Here is an 18931-nt window from a genome sequence, read left to right on the forward strand (position 1 = left end):
TGTGTTTAACCCACATATTTTACATCTGCAAAGTATTCAGGTTAAAAATCAATCCCCGTGGCACTGGCCATCATGGAATTTTCGAAAGGAAGCTTTGCAGGGAGTTTCCCTTTGAAAATTGATTGTGGGCCTGTGTGCTTGCAAGCACCATGGGCTCCCTCACAGTCTTTGCTATAAAGTTGTGACTGTAGAAGGGTTTAGGGATTTTATGTTATTATGTGGTATGCGATGGTGCATACTTTGTATAGAAAATGAATATTTCTGCAGGGTTGTATCAGGATGCCTGTGCTCTGTGAGCAGCATTCTGATCCATGCAAGGACCCGTCAAGAGTGTCTGTTCTCTGTGAGCAGCTCCTGCTTGTGCTGGGCCAGCTGGTGTCAGATTTTTTCAGGGACCTATCAAGATGCCGGCACCTTATGAGCTGCTTAGTGGAGCCCTGCTGATCCCTGTTGGAGTGTCTATGTTCTGTAAGCTATTCTTTTATGAGACCGAGTAAGGATGTAAACTCTCTTTCCCTGTACGTACCCGGATCAGTCCAGACAGTGGGTTGAGCCTTCTGTCCAGCAGATGGAGACAGAGAAAAACTGAAAGGGTATCCTATATCAGGACAGAGCCCCCTAGCGTCCCTTCAGTATTTCTCTGTCTCCAGCAGATCCAGACAGTTGAACCTGCAGCTCCCTTTCTTTAGCTATTTCTTCTTTCTGTGGGGTTCTTTCTCCTCATTTTGTCTTCAGGATCAAGCAAGTATTGATAACCTAATTCCTATCTGTAAAAAAAAAAAGAAGAAGAAGTTATACTTTTTTCAGAGTTCAAAACTTGTGTTTTCTCAGGGGACAGTTCTGTCCCTTGGCTCTTATAGGGTCCTGGGGGTGGGGGGGGGGGGGCTTTCCCCTTGAAGATTCAGCCTAGGACTCTTTGCCCAGTGACCTTTGGCTGGCTTGGGGTGATACTGGTGGTCCAGTCACTCTCCTTCTTGACTTCTCGGACCCGGGGGGCTTTGCCTCTGGTCCTATTGCATTGACAATTTACTGCTGACAAAAAAAAAGGGGGGTCAAGGAAGCCAGACGGAACACTTTTGCCTCACCCGCGTTTAGTTGCTCTAAGGACAAGAGGAAAGAGCAGTGCAGGGTTCATTCTCCTGCTCTCGCTCCACATTGCAGCCCGGCTCAGCTTTTTCATTTATTTTCATTTTCTCCGTGGCACTTTTTTCCTTCTCATGCCACGATCAGCTGTTTGTCTTGCCTGCGGGGAGCCTGCTTCACGGCTCTCCTGCAATGGCTTATGTTCGGCTTGCTTGCCTGGGGGTGAGGGACCCTCTGGGACTCCAGCAAAGTCGGCGGTTCTGGGTCGGGCTCCCCAGCATGTTTCCAGGTGGCCCCCTCGCTAAAAGCCGCGGGAATGGCGGCCATTTTGGTTTCAGACATCGCAGCAGGCTCTGTGCCTCAGGGGGGAAGGGAGCTGGATTTTACAATTTCTCCACCCGATCTCAGCCCTGTGCCCTCCACGGGGGGGGGGGGGGGGAGGTGCTTGACTCCTCTGACCTTGTGCCCCCCTCCCCCATTGCCTGGGAAAGCCCAGCATCATCCTTTCTCACCGGATTTTGTGCTCTTGCTGCACAAATCTTATTTAGCCAGCCTTCAGGAACAGGAGGAACCTTTCCAGGCCGCCTCTCCAGCAAAGATCCCTTGGGTCTCCATTACCCAACTTCCTAGGGCCCCAGATTCCCAGGGTTCCACCCGAGTCAGGACAGTTCCAGGCGCACCAACCTCCCCGGACCCTCCTCAGCCCCCCTCCTACCGATCCCGATACGGACCCAGATTTGCTCGCCAATCCCCCAATAGACGACCCGTGGGTTTTGAGATTGTTCCAGAGGGAAGAGCTGGATCCGCTCATTCCTTTTGTTCTGAAATAGCTGGGGATCAAAAACCCTCCTGAGGAATCCTCCGGTGCCCCTGCCTCAGGGAATGTGGACCCGGTCCTGGCGAGACTCAGGGCTCCTCCACGTACTTTTCCTTTCCACCCCATGCTCGTGCATCTCTTACGGGAATGGGAGTCTCCTGAAGCGGGTCTTCGGGTGGGCAGGGCAATGGACAAGCCCTATCCTCTCCCTGACCAATGCCTGGAGATGCTTAAGGTTCCCAAGGTGGACGCTTCAGTTTCCGCAGTCACCAAACAGACCACCATCCCCGTGGTGGGTGCCACGGCGCTAAAGGATATTCAGGATCGCAAACTGGAACTGCATCTCAAGCAGATTTTTGAAGTCCTCGCTCTAGGAATTCGGGCGACAGTCTGCAGTAGTCTCATGCAGTGGGCAAGTCTTAGGTGGATTCAATAATTACTCAGCACCCAGAACCTCCCAACTGCAGAGGCGGAACAGGCGGATTGGCTGGAAGCCGCGGTGGCATATGGGGCTGACGCCCTCTACAACTTGCTCCGGGTGCAGGCCAGGGTCATGGTGTCAGACGGCTTCTTTGGCTGCGCAATTGGTCTGCAGACCCCTCCTCCAAGTCGCAGCTCGGCACGCTTCCTTTCAAGGGTACGTTGCTTTTTGGTGAGGACCTTGAACAGCTTATTAAATCTTTGGGAGATAACAAGATCCATAAGCTGCCTGAGGACCGTCCTAAACAAGTCCTTCTTTCCTTCGCGCTCCCGCTTCCGAGGACAGCGCAGGTATAATTACAGAGCGCAGGGCTCCTTCCAAAGAGGTGCTTCCGCTAGATCCCAGCCATGGTCTCAGTTCTTTCGTGGCCGTTGGCCCTTCCGAGATAGTAACCTGCAAGGCTCCTCTGCAAAGTCCTCACAATGAGATACAGCTGGACCATTCCTCCGTTCAAAATTTAGGTGGTCGTCTGTCCCTCTTTCTTGGGGAATGGGTCAAGGTAATAATGGATCAGTGGGTCCTCGAAGTGATCGAAAATGACTACGCATTAGAATTTGCTCGGGAACTCCCAGACCGCTACCTTGTCTCTCCCTGCGGGAGCCGAAAGCGTCCAGCGGTGTGTCAGACTCTGGCCAGGTTGCAGGAGCTGGGAGCCATAGTCCCTGTGCCACTGGAGGAACTGGGATCCTGCCAGTACTCCATTTACTTCATCGTTCCCAAGAAGGATGGCTCCTTCCGCCCCATCCTGGATCTCAAGAGAGTCAACCAAGCCCTCAAGGTTTATTTATTTATTTATTTAGCATTTTTATATACCGACTTTCCAGTAGTGGTGGCCTCCCTTTGCCGGGACGGAGTTCTGGTCCACCCTTACCTGGACGACTGACTCATTCGTGCCAAATTGGAAAACCTCTGCATGATAGGGGTCAACAGAGTTGTAACTTTCCTCACCTCCCTTGGGTGGATAGTCAACTTCTTCAAGAACAGTCTTCAGCCCTCCCAGGTCCTGGAATTCCTGGGAGCTCGCTTCAACACCCGCGTGGGCAAGGTGTTGTTGCCAGAGACCCGGGTGCTCAAGCTCATGGATCATGTACGTCATCTCTTGTCCCTCTCCATTTCCACGGCCTAGGACTACCTTCAGGTACTGGGCTCTATGGCTTCAACTATCGATTTGGTTCCTTGGGCCTTTGCACATATGAGTCCGTTACAGAAAGCTTTGCTATCCCGCTGGAAGCCAGTCTCGGAGGAGTTTCAGGCTCCATTTCCGCTCTCCGACTCTGCCGTAGCCAGCTCTCCGACTCTGCCGTAGCTCGCCCACCTCCTGAAGGGGATGCCCCTGAAGACTCCTCAGTGGATCATTGTTACAACAGATGCCAGCCTCTCTGGCTGGGGAGCAGTGTGTCAGAATTAGTCTACCCAGGGACCTTGGTCTCCAGTACAATCCCAGTGGCACATAAATCGTCTGGAGGCTTGAGCGGTCCATCTCGCGCTCAAGGCTTTTCTTCCTTTGATCCGTCGCAGAGCGGTACGAGTCCTATCTGACAATGCCACCACAATTGCGTACATCAATTGCTAGGGAAACACCAGGAGTTGTCTGGTGGCATTGGAAGCCAGTAAGCTCCTTTCCCAGGTGGAGCGTCATCTGGATCGACTGGCAGCTTCCCATATTGCGGGGAAGGACAATGTTCAAGCCAACTTTCTCAGTCGCCAGCATCTAGACCCCAGAGAATAGGAGTTGTCCGACGACGTGGTGCGCCTGATTGTGCACAAGTGGGGGACTCCCCACTTGGATCTCATGGCCACGATGGAAAATGCAAAGGCTCCTAGGTTCTTCAGTCACAGAAGGGAGCACTGCTTGGAAGGCGTGGATGCCCTAGTCCTCCCCTGGCTGCGCAGCATTCTTCTCTACGTGTTCCTACCTGGCCTCTGGTGGGAAAGGTTCTCAGACGGATAGCACTTCACAAGGGCCCAGTCGTTCTGGTCGCTCTGGAGTGGCCGTGGAGGCCATGGTTCGCGGACCTTGTGAACCTTGCAACGGAGGGTTCGCTGCGTCTCGGTCACCTCCCAAACCTTCTCGCCAATGTCCCGTATTTTTCGATCGGGCAGATCGCTTCTGTCTAGCGGCCTGGCTTTTGAGCGGTGGCGACTGAGGAAGAAGGGTTATAGGGAGGAAGTGATTTCCACGTTGTTACGGGCATGTAAAACCTCTACCTCCCTCTCTTATGTCCGGGTCTGGAGAGTGTTTGAGAATATGTGTTTTGAGTCCTGTGTTCCGGCACGCAGGGCCTCAGTGTCTCATGTTCTGTCTTTTCTTCAAAATGGCCTCTCGAAGAGGTTGTCCATTAGCACGTTATGGGTGCAGGTCTTGGCCCTTGCTTCCCTCCTAGGGAGGATCGATGGTTATGCGGTGGCGGCCCATCCGGACATTGTTCGCTTCCTCAAGGGTGCTAAGCATTTGAACCCGCCCATCTGGGCCACTTGTCCATCGTAGAGCCTTAATTTGGTGCTTCATGTTCTCTGTGAGGTGCCCTTCGAGTCTCTCCAGCGAGTTACCCTTAAAGACCTGACCCTCAAGGTGGTGTTCCTTGTCTCTATTTGCTCGGCCAGGAGAGTGTCCAAGATCCAAGCCTTGTCCTGTAGGGCAGGGGTCCCCAACCACCGGTCCGCGGACCAGGACCGGGCTGTTGGGGTTTTTTTGCCGGTCCGCGGCGCCGCCAAGCACTGGCAGGTGTGTCGCGTGCTCCCGGTCTCTCCCGCTGCTCTTCCTTCCCTGCTGCCATTGCCACCGGGCTATCAGCACATTCAAGCCCAGTGGGAACGGCAGCGGTGCTAGAAGAAGCAGTGGCACCTTCAGCTGACCTTTTCTTCTTCCCGTGCCTGCCCCCCTCCCCCCCCGTGACCCGGAACAGGAAGTGATACACAGAGTGGTGCGCGGGAAGGAGAAAGGCCGTGCCACGTGTAAAAGTAGCAATGGCAGCAGCAGCATCGGCCCCCGAGCAATCAAAGCAGCCGGTAATCGGGAAAGGAGACAGCAGCATGAGCCTCCCGTGGCCGATGGGATTCTTCTTTCTTGGCCTGCGGGGGCTGGAGGAGGAGGCTGCTGCAGCTACCATTTGTGCTCGGGGGGGACAGGAAGTGAGTGAGAGAAGGAGAGAGAAGCAGCTAGCCAGCCAGCCTGTGTGTGATTGAGAGAAACTGGTCAGAGAGCTGATGTGTGCGTATATGTGAAAGACAATGAAAGTGACTGCTCAGGGACATGACTGATGTGTATGTGAGAGTGTGAGACATTAGTCAGAGAGGTGACTGATGTGTGTGTGTGAGAGAGAAAAAGCATGGAAGTGAAAAATCTGGGTATGTGAGAAAGCATGGACGTAAGAAGCCTGGTGTTGTGGGGGTGTGTATGTGTGTGTGTGTGAAAGAAAGCATGGGAATGAGAAGCCTGTGCGTGTGTGTGTGCATGCATGAGAGAGAGAGACTGGTTGGTAAGGTGACGGGGTGTGAGAGAAAGAGACTGGTGTGTGTGAATGTGAGAGAAAGAATGTGATTCAGGGAATGAGAAGCCTGTGCACGTGGAGAGTGAGCATGGAAATGAGAGAGACTGGTGTGTGTGTAACAGAGAGAAACTGATTATGGGAATGAGAAGCCAGGGAGTGAGAAACCTGGGTGTGTGTGAGACACAGCATGGGAGGGAGAAGCCTGTATATCTGAAAGAGAACATGGGAGTGGGAAGCCTGTGTGTGTGTATATGTATGCATGAGAGAGGTCAGGTGACTGGTGTGTGTTTGTGTGTATATGTGTGTGTGTGTGTGAGAGAGAGAGAAAGAAAGTGATTATGGGAATGAGAAGCCTGTGCATGTGAAGAGTGAGCATGGGAGTGAGAAACCTGGGTATGTGTGAGACACAGCATGGGAGGGAGAAGCCTGCATATCTGAAAGAGAACATGGGAGTGGGAAGCCTGTGTGTGTGCATGCATGAGAGAGATCAGGTGACTGGTGTGTGTTTATGTGTGTGTGTAACAGAGAGAAAGTGATTATGGAAATGAGAAGCCTGTGCATGTGAAGAGTGAGCATGGGAGTGAGAAACCTGGGTGTGTGTGAGACACAGCATGGGAGTGAGAAGCCTGTATATCTGAAAGAGAACATGGGAGTGGGAAGCCTTTGTGTGTGTATGTGTGAGAGAAAGAAAGTGATTATGGGAATAAGAAGCCTGTGCATGTGGAGAGAACAAGCATGGGAGTGAGAGACTGGTGAGTGTGTGTGTGTGTGAGACAGAGAAAGTGATTATGAGAGTGAGAAGCCCATATATGTAAGTAGAACACGGGAGTGGGAAGCCTGTGTGTGTGTATGGCATGAGAGAAACTGTTCAGGAAGGTGACTGGTGTGTGTGTGCCAAAGACTGTTTGGGAGATGATTGGTGTGTGAGAGACAGAAACTGGTCATGGGGGCATGACTGGTATGGTGTGTGTGTGAGAGACATGGGCACTAAGGAAGAGGACCATGAGTATAGAGCTTAGCTTCTACTGCTGCTTCTGCTGTGTGCTATGGCCTGTATGGAAGAGGAGTAGGAGAGCTGCTGGAGGGGGTAAGTAAAGGTGGCTTTTAAAGTTTATTTTTCTTGATTGACTGCCATTTTAATTATGTGATGTCTACTTTTTTGAAATATTTTATTGGTGTTTGGAGAATGTTTAATAGTTTTTATGAGTTTTTAATTGTTGGATGTTATTCTGTTCATAGCTGTTTTGAAACATTTATTCTGCTTATTAGTATAGTTTTACAATTATTTCTGTGTGGGGATCTATAGCTGCTTGCTAGTTCCTAATAAGAGGTGTATTGGTTTTTAGGACCTGATTTAATATTTGTAGTGTTACCTTTTCATAGATAGGGTTGCTCCTGTTTGAGTGTATTCCATAATACAAGTGTAACTGTGTGCGGATTAGTTTATGTGCATTACTACAGATCCTGGGAGTATGTTAGGTCGGTTCTGTGTCTGTTACCGAGACGAGATATTTTACTAGCATGTAAGCGTTTGTATCAGTCTTATTTGTTGTGTTTTCTCAAGAGGACATGCATTGGTGGTAAACTGCTGTCTTTTCATAAGTAGGGCTATTGAGCCTGGAAGTAGAAGGAGTTTGAGTTGCTGTTACTGAGATGTCACCAGAACATCTTTTTTGTAGGGTGAATTGTATGGGGAATGTCATAATTCTGCTTTACATCAATTATTGTGGGTCAGGGGGATTCCCGTGGATGCAAACTGTACTTTTACATCTAGCCCCGTGACGATCATTGGTCAGTGTGTCATGCATATGAGAACCTATGGTGAGTTGAGTCACATTCACATTATAAATGCCGTAATTAAATGATAAGTATGCACTAAAATCCAACCCCTTCCATAACCCCGCCCCATATGACCAAAGCCCTGCCCCGCCCCGCCCTGCCGGGCCATGGAAAAATGGTCTTGCTTGAAGCCGGTCCCTGGTGCAAAAAAGGTTGGGGACCACTGCTGTAGGGAACCCTTCCTGCATTTTTCTGATTCAGGGGTTACTCTTAAAACGGACCCCTCCTTCTTACCGAAGGTTGTTTCCTCCTTCCATGTGAATCAGTCCGTGGAGCTTCCAGCTTTCTCTTCTGAGGATGTTGCCAGCATGCCGGGCGGTGAGCTTCGAAAGCTGGATGTCAAGAGGGTTCTACTGCAGTTTTTACGGGTTACGAACGAGTTCCGCATCTCTGATCATCTCTTTGTCTTGTGGAGCGGACCAAATAAAGGCAATAAGACTTCTAAGGCTACTATTGCTCGATGGCTTAAAGAGGCAATTGCTTATATCTGTTGGAGCTGGCCGGTTCCGGAGGTCTTGAAGGTCCATTCTTTGCGTTCGCAGGCTATCTCTTGGGCAGAGAGTTAGTTGGTGTCTCCACAGGAGATTTGCAGGGCTGCTACCTGGAAGTTGCTGCATACTTTTGCTCGCTACTATCGTCTTGATGTCCAGGCGCCAGTTTTTGGCTCCTTCGGCAGACGGGTACTTCGAGTGGGACTATCTCGGTCCCACCCTACTTAGGGAAGCTTTGGTACATCCCACTGTCTGGACTGATCCGGGTACGTACAGGGAAAGGAAAATTGGTTCTTACCTGCTAATTTTCGTTCCTGTAGTACCACGGATCAGTCCAGACTCCCGCCCTGACTGCTTTACTGTTTCTTTGTCTGCTCGAAGTGTTTTCCTTTTGTTCTCTACAGCACTGCTGAATGCATGGTCGCCTATCAGATTTAGGCTTCCTATCAGATTTTTCAGGCACCGGAAGTTTCTACCTGATAGATATCTATATAAGAGCTGTTTTTTATCACAATGTTTTGAATTTCTCAATTACCAGTTCATAATTTAACGATTTTCTTGCTTGATCTTTTTACGGGTTATCGTTATATTTCTCTGCTTTGATATCCTTTATACTGAAGGGCTCTGTCCTGATATAGGATACCCTTTCAATTTTTCTCTGTCTTCATCTGCTGGACAGGAGGCTCAACCCACTGTCTCGACTGATCCGTGGTACTACAGGAACGAAAATTAGCAGGTAAGAACCAATTTTCCTTTTAAACCGTGAGCTACACTTCAGTTGCACAGATTAAAAGGGTCCTTTCTTCTATAGTCCGAGAGAACGGCCCTTCAAATTGAGGACAGTCTGAATACAGAAAAAGCTACATTGATTGTAGTTCACACTGATGGAAGCATCATGGAAACTAGAGGCCTAAAAGTCCCATCTGCGCCAATGCCGCCAGGTATAGTGTGTAATAATTTATGTCTCATCCTGTTGTGATGTAGCATGCAGTTCTGTCTGGGAACATCAGAAACCTTGTGCAATGATAGTTTCTTTTCTTATCCGTGTTTTCTGGCTACTCCTGCCCTCTTCCTGCACAATTACTGCTTCCCCTTTCCACTCTCTTGACATGAGCCTTTATATCCTCACAGTACCTGCCTATTGGATTGAGGCAATTGTTACATATTACATCTGCAGGGCCAATATGTCCACAGAAGCTGGGCAAGTAACTCTCTTCCTTCCTCTGCCTCACAATATATTTCTGTCTCAGAACACCTGCTACTGGTTTATGGGCAAGACAGCATTTTCTTGGTTTTGATTCACATGTCACACACCCAGCTTCAATTATCCTGAGAAAAAGGATTATAGGGGCTCCTGCACAGAAGCACACTACATTAATTATCTTTAAATTAACAACTATATTTGGCAATGCTTTTGAGTCTTGGGCTCTAGTTTTAGAGTAAATATTGGATATAGTGAGGATTCACTGCTGAATCGATGGAGATTATCTAAAAAGCTGTATCTGCAGACATGCATAAACTGAACAGACTGTTACTGCAGCAGACCTGAGCTACACAGGTTATACCATTCTGAGCAGGAGGCCTAGTCGGGACAAAGGAAGAAAAATCAAGGGGAAATGTTTGACCAGAGCAGGTACTGTTGAAGGTTTGCTAATACTTCTGTACCTGCGAACTTTCAAGCTAATTTTCAAAGGTAAATTATACGGGTAAGCTTCCTTTTAAAAATGTGCTTCTGCAAGATCCATGAGTACAAAAGTATTTGCTTATTTTGGACTTGCTTTAGCTGTGGGCAGGGTATGTACAGGAAAGTAAGCACATGGATTTCAAAATCAAATCCTTCACATAGTAACAATGACAGAAAAAGAGCATATGATCCATCCAATCTGCCCAGCAAGCTTCCTAAGGTAGTAACTGCAGCTCCATGCAGGTTACCAAAAGCCTTATGGTAAGGGTAGTAATATTTACAGTCAGACATGCTGCTTGAACATACTTTGTTTTTGGTTTTGGCTGTAGAAGCAGTCCTATGCTTTTTCCCTGATGTCTGTGTATCAGTAAAAGTCAGTGCTCATCATTGGCTGTCGTCTGAATCCAATACTCCTGCCATTGAAGCGGAGAGTGATGTTGCAGTTGCACCAAAAGCATCAAGGCTAATCAGTTAATGAACGTAATCCCCCTGTCTTCTGTTAAGGGTAGTAACTGCTGCTCCGTGCAGGTTACTCCCATACACCATCTTTTTCATTTCCGTCCTCTAGCTTTTAGGGATCTAGTGTTTATCTCATGCCCCTTTGACTGTTTTCTTCTTCACCACCTCCTGCGGAAGGGCATTCCATACATTCACCATCCTCTCTGTGAAAAAATATTTCTTGACATTGGCTCTGAGTTGTCCCCCCTGGAGTTTCATTTTGTGACCCCTAATTCTGCTGTTTCCTTTCCAATGGAAAAGATTCGAAGTTTGTGAATCATTTAAACCTTTCAGGTATCTGAAGGTCTGTATCATATTTCCCCTTCACCTCCTCTCTTCTAGGGTATACATATTTAGGTCCTTCAGTCTCTCCTTATAGATCTTCCAGTACTGACCCACACCATTTTGGTTGCCCTTCTCTGGCCTGCCTCCGTTCTGTCTCTATCCTTTTTGAGATATGGGCTTTAGAACTGAACACAATGTTCCAGATGAGGCCTCACCAATGATCTGTACAAGGGCACTATCATTTCCTCTTTCTGCTGGTTATTCCTCTCTATGCAGCCCAACATTTTTCTGTCTTTAGCTTTCACCTTGTCACATTGCTTTGCAATCAGTGTGACAAGGCATTAGCTAAAGCCAGAAGAATGAGCGCCCTTCTGTGAAACATGCAAGGCTGGGGTCCACTCAAGAATGTTCCTTTTTTTATAGCTGCTGTAGCTTTCTGGAATTTGTTGCCCAGGCTTTGTCAAGAAGAAAGTTTTAAGATGTTTAAAACAAATTTGAAAACATACCTTTTTAGACAAGCTTAGAGGTGAATCTTAAGACACGTGTGTGGGCGCACATGTGCACATGTTTGCCAGCGCGCACACATGGACGTGGCGATTTTATAACACACACATATATATGCATGTATATGCACACTTATAAAATTGGCTATACATGCATATATATGCCCACAATTTTATATTGATATGCGCATGTGCGCACAAATGCTGCTTCAAGAACGTAAGTGGGGGTAATTTTAGTAGCTAAGTGCACCGACGCAATAGCTCTTTTTCCCAGTTCACTTCCAATTTGTTCTAGTAAAGGAGAGGACTTCCTAATCCCCCTAGCTAACTTGCCTCCCTTTTACCTTATTAGCCCCGACCCTTACAACCCCGCTGACTAGCTTATATTTTTTTGTTACATGACTTACATGCTGTCCTGTTAGGATCCCTGGCTGCGGACGGCCGCAGCCGGATCCCCTTACCTACACCGAGAGTTGGCCAGCCCCTTGCCGCTCGCTGTAGCCAACGCTGACTTCTGCCGATGTGGCCTGCCCTCGCGATGTGACATGCTGCTGGCTTGGCCTCTGCTCCTGCCTCTCTTGGTGCGCACATGCGCCATGGCCTGCAATTTAAAGGGCCCATGGCGGGAAACTTCCCCGCGGCCCAGGAAGATGACGTCAGACAGGGCGGGTATATATACCCAGCCCTGACTCCAGCACTTTGCCTCAGCAACGGGTCCTGCTCTGCTTCAGAGTGTGTAGTCTGCGTTGTCTCCTGATCCTATCTTCCAGCCTTGCCTACTGATCCTGTGTTCTAGTCCTGATTCCTGATCCTGCATTATTTATTTATTTATTTATTTTTAGGTTTTTATATACCGGAAGTTCCTGTATACAATACATATCACTCCGGTTCACAATTAACAGAGAAAACTATCGCCGGGAAGGCGGTTTACATGGAACATACATGGAACATGGAACATATCGAATAAACTATAATAAAGTACAATCTAATTTAAAACAACTGAAATAAACTTAGGAAATAACTTGGTACATGTAACTGAAGCAAGATGAACATTACATTGCTGCAAGGCAAGGCTGGATGTTTGTTCTTATTGCTATTAGCTCTCTGGGAAAGCTTGATGGAATAGCATTACAGTCCTGATTACTGATCCTGCATGCCTGCCTTGTTCCCTGCTTCCTGCTCCTAGCCCTTTGGGCTGACTTCCTGGTTTTGGACTTGCCTGGTACACAGACTCTGCCTGACCTCCGCCTGCCTGACCTCCAGCCTGTTTCTCTGTAATCACCTGTCCTGATCTTTGGCCTGCTCCTGATTCCGTCTGTCTGCCTCCTGCCTTGACTTCTGCCTGCCCGATGACGCTTCAGCCTCCTCCTTTGGTTTCATGCCGTGAGAGACCCACACCCAAGTCCTGCCAGCCCCGGTACCCAAGGGCTCAACCTGCGGGGAACGTGGGCTGGTAAAGGTGAAGCTCCAGTTGGGTCTTCTCAGCCTGCACCGCCTCCCAACGATGAGGACCACTGGGGGCCCTCTCCTAGTGGTAGCGCCAACCTTGTCCCGGCTCAAGGGTCCACATTCGCAACACGTCCATAGCAGAAGTAAAGTTATGCATAGGGGACTCTGGCGTATGCTTCTGCACATAAATACTAACACATTGACTTCATTTTACGGAGTTGGCCCACCCACGCCCTGTCCTTGTTTTGATTTTTATGATTTGTGCATGTAGTGGGAGATACGCGTGTACCCACACGGTTTTAAAAATCTGTGTGGCGTGCACCAGGCCGAGTCACACGCATATGTCCCGGCTTTGGCTTGCACAGGGGTTTTAAAATCTACCAGTTATTTTTAGCAGCATTATTCAGTAGGTCCTTGTTTATTTTTTTAATTATATTTTATGGTTTTAATGTATGTTGTTTTTAAGATTTATGCTATCTTTTTGATTTACATGTTGTATTGTTACTTGTTTTACATTTTTTGTTTTTGTTGTGTTTAATATTGTATATGTAATCATATGTGCATCACTTAGAACGTTGTTGTATAAGCTATTAATAAATGTTTTATAAAGATAAAGCCAGGTTTTCATACTGGTTTCATGAAAGCTTATGATGCCTTCAACAACAATCACACAAACTCGAGCAAAGATGATGAAATAATAAGACTCAAACAAAAAATGTCCAAAACAAATTCATAGCCAGCTGTGAAAATAATAAGACTACTACCAATCTAACTCTCTGCAAGGAACATGCAAAAAATACAAATCTGCAGTTTGGCTAGCAAAAAAGAGTATTTGCACAAGAACATGAACAAGTCGTCAGTCACTCACGAAAGCTATTCCAGTTAATAAAAAAACGTTTCAGATTGAAACTTGATTACGTTGTATCATCCTGATAGTCTCATAGCAGACAACTTTGCAGAATTTTTTGACTCAAGGATTCGGACCATCCGCTCATCCGTTGTTACTACTCCCCTACCTCATCAGTTCTGGCTGATGCGATTACCCCAGTATCATACCACTTCATGTAGTCAAAACTTCTGAACTGTCCCTTGACTGTAGCCCATTATCAGAATTTAAGATATTTTCTCCCAAAGAAGTGGAGAAGATCTTTCAATTGATCAAATTGTTCTCCTGACATTAGACTGCATTTCCCATAAATTCATCAGTAACCTGAGGCAAAATTTAAGCCCTAGTCCAGTGATGATGAATGCCAGTCCTCAAGTGCCACAAACAGACCAGGTTTTCAGGATATCCACAATGAATATTCATGAGAAAAATTTGCATGCTCTGCCGCTGTTGTATGCAAATCTATCTCTTGCATATTCATTGTGGAAATCCTGAAACCTGGCCTATTTGTGGAACTTGAGGACTGGAGTTCACCATCGCTGCCCTAGTCTCACCTTGATAATCAATGCCGAGATGTTCCAGGGCTGCCTGCATTCCTCTCTTAAAGAAGCATTAATTAAGCCCATCTTGAAAAAAAAACCTGGCCCCAATACAATCCATCACTTCTGCCCAGTTTCCCATTGTTGTCCAAATTTGTAGAGAACGTCATCTTCCTTCAGCTACCATCTTCAGAGGACAAGCCATGTTAGTCTGATGTAGCAAAAATGACAAGAGGTGGGTGGCATCTTTTAGACTAACCAATTTATTAGGACATGAGCTTTTGAGGACAGAGCCCATTTCATCAGATGTATTACACAGATGTCACCTGCCTCTTGTCGCTTCAGTTACTATACTTCCTAAGAAAAACCCACACTCTTCATTCCCACCAATATAGCTCCAGGAAAGGCCACAGGATGGAATCCTTCCTATTAGCCTCCTTGTTCTACTTGATATGTGTCACGGTCAGTGAGCCCTTGATACTGAGGCGTGATTGACACAGCCTAGTAAGCGAACCCACTAGGCCCATGCCGTCAGTAGGCAGACATGCTCGGGGACTGGGTCTGGGTTTCACCTTTACTATCCCTGCAGGTTGAACCCTTGGTTTTGGGGACCAGCAGGACCTAGGCAAGGTCCCAGTGAGTGAAGGAAGTTTGGGTACAGGTCAATAGTCAGGATGGATAGCAAAGAGGTGAAGTTGGATTCAGGCTGAAGTCAGGGCAGGTGGCATGTATGCATAAATACCAGACAGAAGTCAAGGTGCGGCATTCAGGCAGAGTCAGACAACAGGCCAAGGTCAAGCATGAGAGGAAGCAAGGGTCAAGACAAGGAGAAGAGGGAGGTAAGAACAAGGCAAGGTCAGGAGCCGGGGACACAGACAGAAACAGGAGCACAGGAAGCACAACAGGATCAGAGTAGGAAGATTTGTTGCTGAAGCGCTGGCTGGTCGCAGGATTTGATATCATTAGCCAGAACCACAGGAAGTCCCGTCTGAAGGACCTATAAAAGAAGCTCAGAGCTACAGGAAGTGCCAGCTAGAGTCCTTGGAGCAGCATATTGCTGGAGTCACTTCAGATCAGAGGAGAGGGACGTTACAATATGTCATCCACATGTGACATTTGGCTGGTCAAAGGCCGGCATGCAGTGCGCTCATGTGCCTAGAGATGATGCCAGCCAGAAGAGGAAGACTGCGGCTGATGGTGACTTAACTGCAACAGGTGGCCTGGAGATGGTCCGGGGGAGTGCAGCCGGCAAAATGTTACAATTGGTCCAAACTTCTGTTCTCTTATAATTCAGGATGATCTTTGAAATCTCCTAATCAAGATCTATTGACTTTGCTATCCCCAACCCAGATAAGGCTTGAAGGCATGCATTGTTCATCCTTTGGCCATCAATGTCCTTTACTTTGGAATGTGAACCTAAATGAAGCATGAAAGGATCCAATCATCAGAAATTCAGAAAGTTAATAAAAACAAGCCTTTCAACCCTATATTAGGGGATGGATTTCCTGTTGGGGTCAGAAGCCATAAATATAGGAATCAGATGTTTGTATTATTTATATTTGATTATTTATTTGGAAGTGAACTAATGTTTGATTGTTTATACCGTTCTTCATAAAATAGTTTTATTGGGTTTAATTTTCATTGTAAGAGTTCTATTTTATATTTTAAGTGGCTAACTTTCAAACTACTGCGAGCTGTGGCATATACGTGTGTATGTGATTGTATTTAGATGTACTATAGTATTTTATAACATGTGCATTTAGGGCTGAATTTTAAGACCTACGCGCAGGCGTAGATTTGTGCGCGCAACCCGGGACATACGCGCATCCTGTGGCTTGCGCGCGTCGCCGGGCCTATGCAAAATAGGCTTGGCATGCGCAGGAGCGGGTTTTCAAGGTTACGCGCGTAACCCTTTGAAAATACGCCCCATAATGTACATGCATTTTATAAAGTATTCATATTTTTATCCCACAACATATACTCATATATAGGTCTGCACACAAATGAATGCATGTAATGCATTGAAAGCTTGTATATCAATGCATTAAACGCATATATTTAATTAAAAGTGAATTCTAAAAGCCCAGTGCATACAATAATTAGGGGATACGTGAATAAGCCGGGCTTGCGTGCGCTGACTGTATTTTAAAAAGCACCCGTGTAAATTACATAGTACATACATCTCAAAACTTTTCAAAAAGGAGCAGGGCATGGTCTGGGCATGGGCGTGTCGGGCTTGACTAAGAGATGGGCGCAAAAATTCTTAATTGCCCCTGTATGCGCCGAGGTCTCTGCTGCACAACTTTACTTTTGCTATGGATGGTGTGTAAGTTATGAAAAAAAAAAAAGATTGAGCCTTTTCGGAGGGGTTACTTAATAGCAGGCAGCTTGTCTTGGGGAGGGGCTGATCCAAATCAATAGCAGACAGACAGTCTTGTGAATAGCAGGGTCAAATGCCAGTCTGGTTTCTGATTAATTCCTGTCCAGAAGGGCTCCAAACTCCAAGCTAAGTATATTATATTACTGCCTTAAATCTTTGAAATATAATAAAAAAGATTTGCATTGTTGGTGTGTCTTGCAGGACATTGCACGGACTGAAGCACTGAAAGGGCAGGAGTATTGATATAGATTGTTAGCAGTGCTAAAAGAGAGGATTTAAAAAAAACTCACTTTAAATATACAGAGGAACCTACAAAATCCCTATAACTACATGTAAGCTAAAATTATAGTAACTAATATCAACTGTTTAATTCCCTCCCACCCTATCCAGCTACCCACCCTCCCCAAAGCTTGTTCTTTTAATATAGTCTGGCTGGGATACATAATTGGTAACAAGATAATTTGGTAATTCTTTGTGTGCTCTATCAAATCAAATGAGCAAAATGAGGATTATCCAATGTAACAGGAAACTTAAGGCTTGCCCCATTTGTTCAGAACTCTCTTCCTTGAAAAAGGAGTTGGCTCACCTTAAAGCTGAATTAGCTGCAATAAAGAAAGTATGAGCAACCACCAAGAAATCCTCATCCACTTTACAGTTTTCAGGAATTGTTTCCCCATTACCACAGAAAATTCAAAAGCTCAGAAAAAAATGATTTACAGTGGGCTCAGGTAGGATAAGACCTGTGGCCCAAAGATGCCCATTCTATATAATTGTGCAACCCACATGTCCCCCCTTCCCCTCACTTACACAGAGCATACAGGAACCCAAGAACAAATGGATTACAGTGGGTTCTGGTAGAATAAGACCTGTGATGCAGAGACATCCACTCTCTCAAGTGACTCAAATACAAAATGCCTTCTCTGTATTAGATAATGATGAAGCTCGGGACCAAGATGGCCGCTGTATAACGAACATGTGAGCACAGCAGCTCCGGGCTATTGCTATTATTTCTCTGGTTATCTATTTTCCTTTTTCTTGGAAATAACTTTAAAACATGCCTCATACCAAGGGGAAAGCCAGAGTAAGAGATTCGACCTCGATGCCTATTTCCGAACTAAGATTAGACGCCACAGTCTTTTTCAAAAGTTTATTGAAGTAGAGACGTATGTATTTGGCATCACATCTATCAAACTCTGCGGTAACACCAACTTCTACTCACGTTCCAATGCTCGTCTCCACTCTGCCTAGATGTGATACCAGAGTGGGAATCCAACAGATACATCACATCAACAAGATTATGTTTTTCATATAAAAAAGGAAGGATCAATCTCATAGCGGATCATAATTGTCCAGATTACACTCGTTTCAACTTGAGTCCTAATCAAATTGAGCCCCTGAGGCAGCCATTTGTTAACGGCGAAACTCGGCCAGAGTCGGGCTTTTAAAATACATACGTCTCCACTTCAATAAACTTTTGAAAAAGACTGTGGCGTCTAATCTTGGTTTTCTTCCTGACTGCTTCTTAGACCACCTACCTTTGTGTTTTTTGGAATTTCCAAACTAAGACAGCCGTGGATAGAGGCTCTGTTCACGAGGACCCCGCCAATATAGCCTGGAAGTCAGGTCGCTGGGGTAATCGGTAAGGAGCAGTTACTGAGCCCCCTGACCTATGAGACATCTTTAAACCCGGGTGCACCAACGACACCCAAACCACCGACGGGATTAAGAGAGGAGGAAATTTCACCTGAGATTTTGAGAGAGAAATCTATCCCGATGAATTTGGCATCCAGAGAAGAGCTGAGGGATTACTTGGCCCTTTGGTGAACCTGGAAGTATTGGGTTCCAGGAGCCAGGTCGAGGAGGCACAACAATGCCGGGACCAGCTTGGAGAGGGCCCAGTGGAGGTAGGAATGAAGAATGATAAAATAAGAATTTTGTGTACTACCCCACTCACCACAAAAAATAACGCTAGAAGAAATCTGGAACATGTTGATGACTATAAATCTATAAATAATCTGACTGATGGTACAAGAGTCTATCTGTAAAACCAAGATTTTGAAGACAAAAATGGAAAATATGGAAGCAACAGTAAAGGTAATGGAGGGAAAAATAGAAGATGTGGTGAAAATTCAAATTAACCTTATAAAATCTGAAAAAATACACACCGACAAGCTAGAAACAATTGAAAATCAAATGAGAAGGGCAAATCTTAGAATTTTGAATTTCACCAAGACAAAGATGTTATCAGCAAACAACTTATTTAAGAGTTATCTTTGAAATATATTAAAGTATCCTGATCAGGCATTATCTGCGATATCAAAAATGTATTACTTACCCCAACCTTATTCTGAAGGTAATATCTCACAACAAGAAAATCAACTGAACATAAATGTGGAATTGTCTGATTTGTTGGAGAAATCTTTTTATTTATTTTATTTAAGGGTTTATATACCGGAGGTTCCTGTATAATATACATATCACCCCGGTTTACAATGAACAGTAACT

The 18931-nt window shown here is 46.2% G+C and overlaps 1 protein-coding gene across 1 annotated transcript in view; it reads left to right on the top strand.

Moving 5' to 3' along the window:
• DEAF1 (DEAF1 transcription factor) overlaps positions 1-18931 on the top strand; it is a 366149-nt gene that overhangs the window by 24276 nt on the left and 322942 nt on the right. Inside the window, 1 exon segment of the mRNA XM_029582224.1 lies at positions 9014-9143. Coding sequence (XP_029438084.1) covers positions 9014-9143 — 130 coding nt within the window.

The sequence above is a fragment of the Rhinatrema bivittatum genome, chromosome 17 (genome assembly GCF_901001135.1).
Source record: "Rhinatrema bivittatum chromosome 17, aRhiBiv1.1, whole genome shotgun sequence".
Taxonomy (NCBI): Eukaryota; Metazoa; Chordata; class Amphibia; order Gymnophiona; family Rhinatrematidae; genus Rhinatrema; species Rhinatrema bivittatum.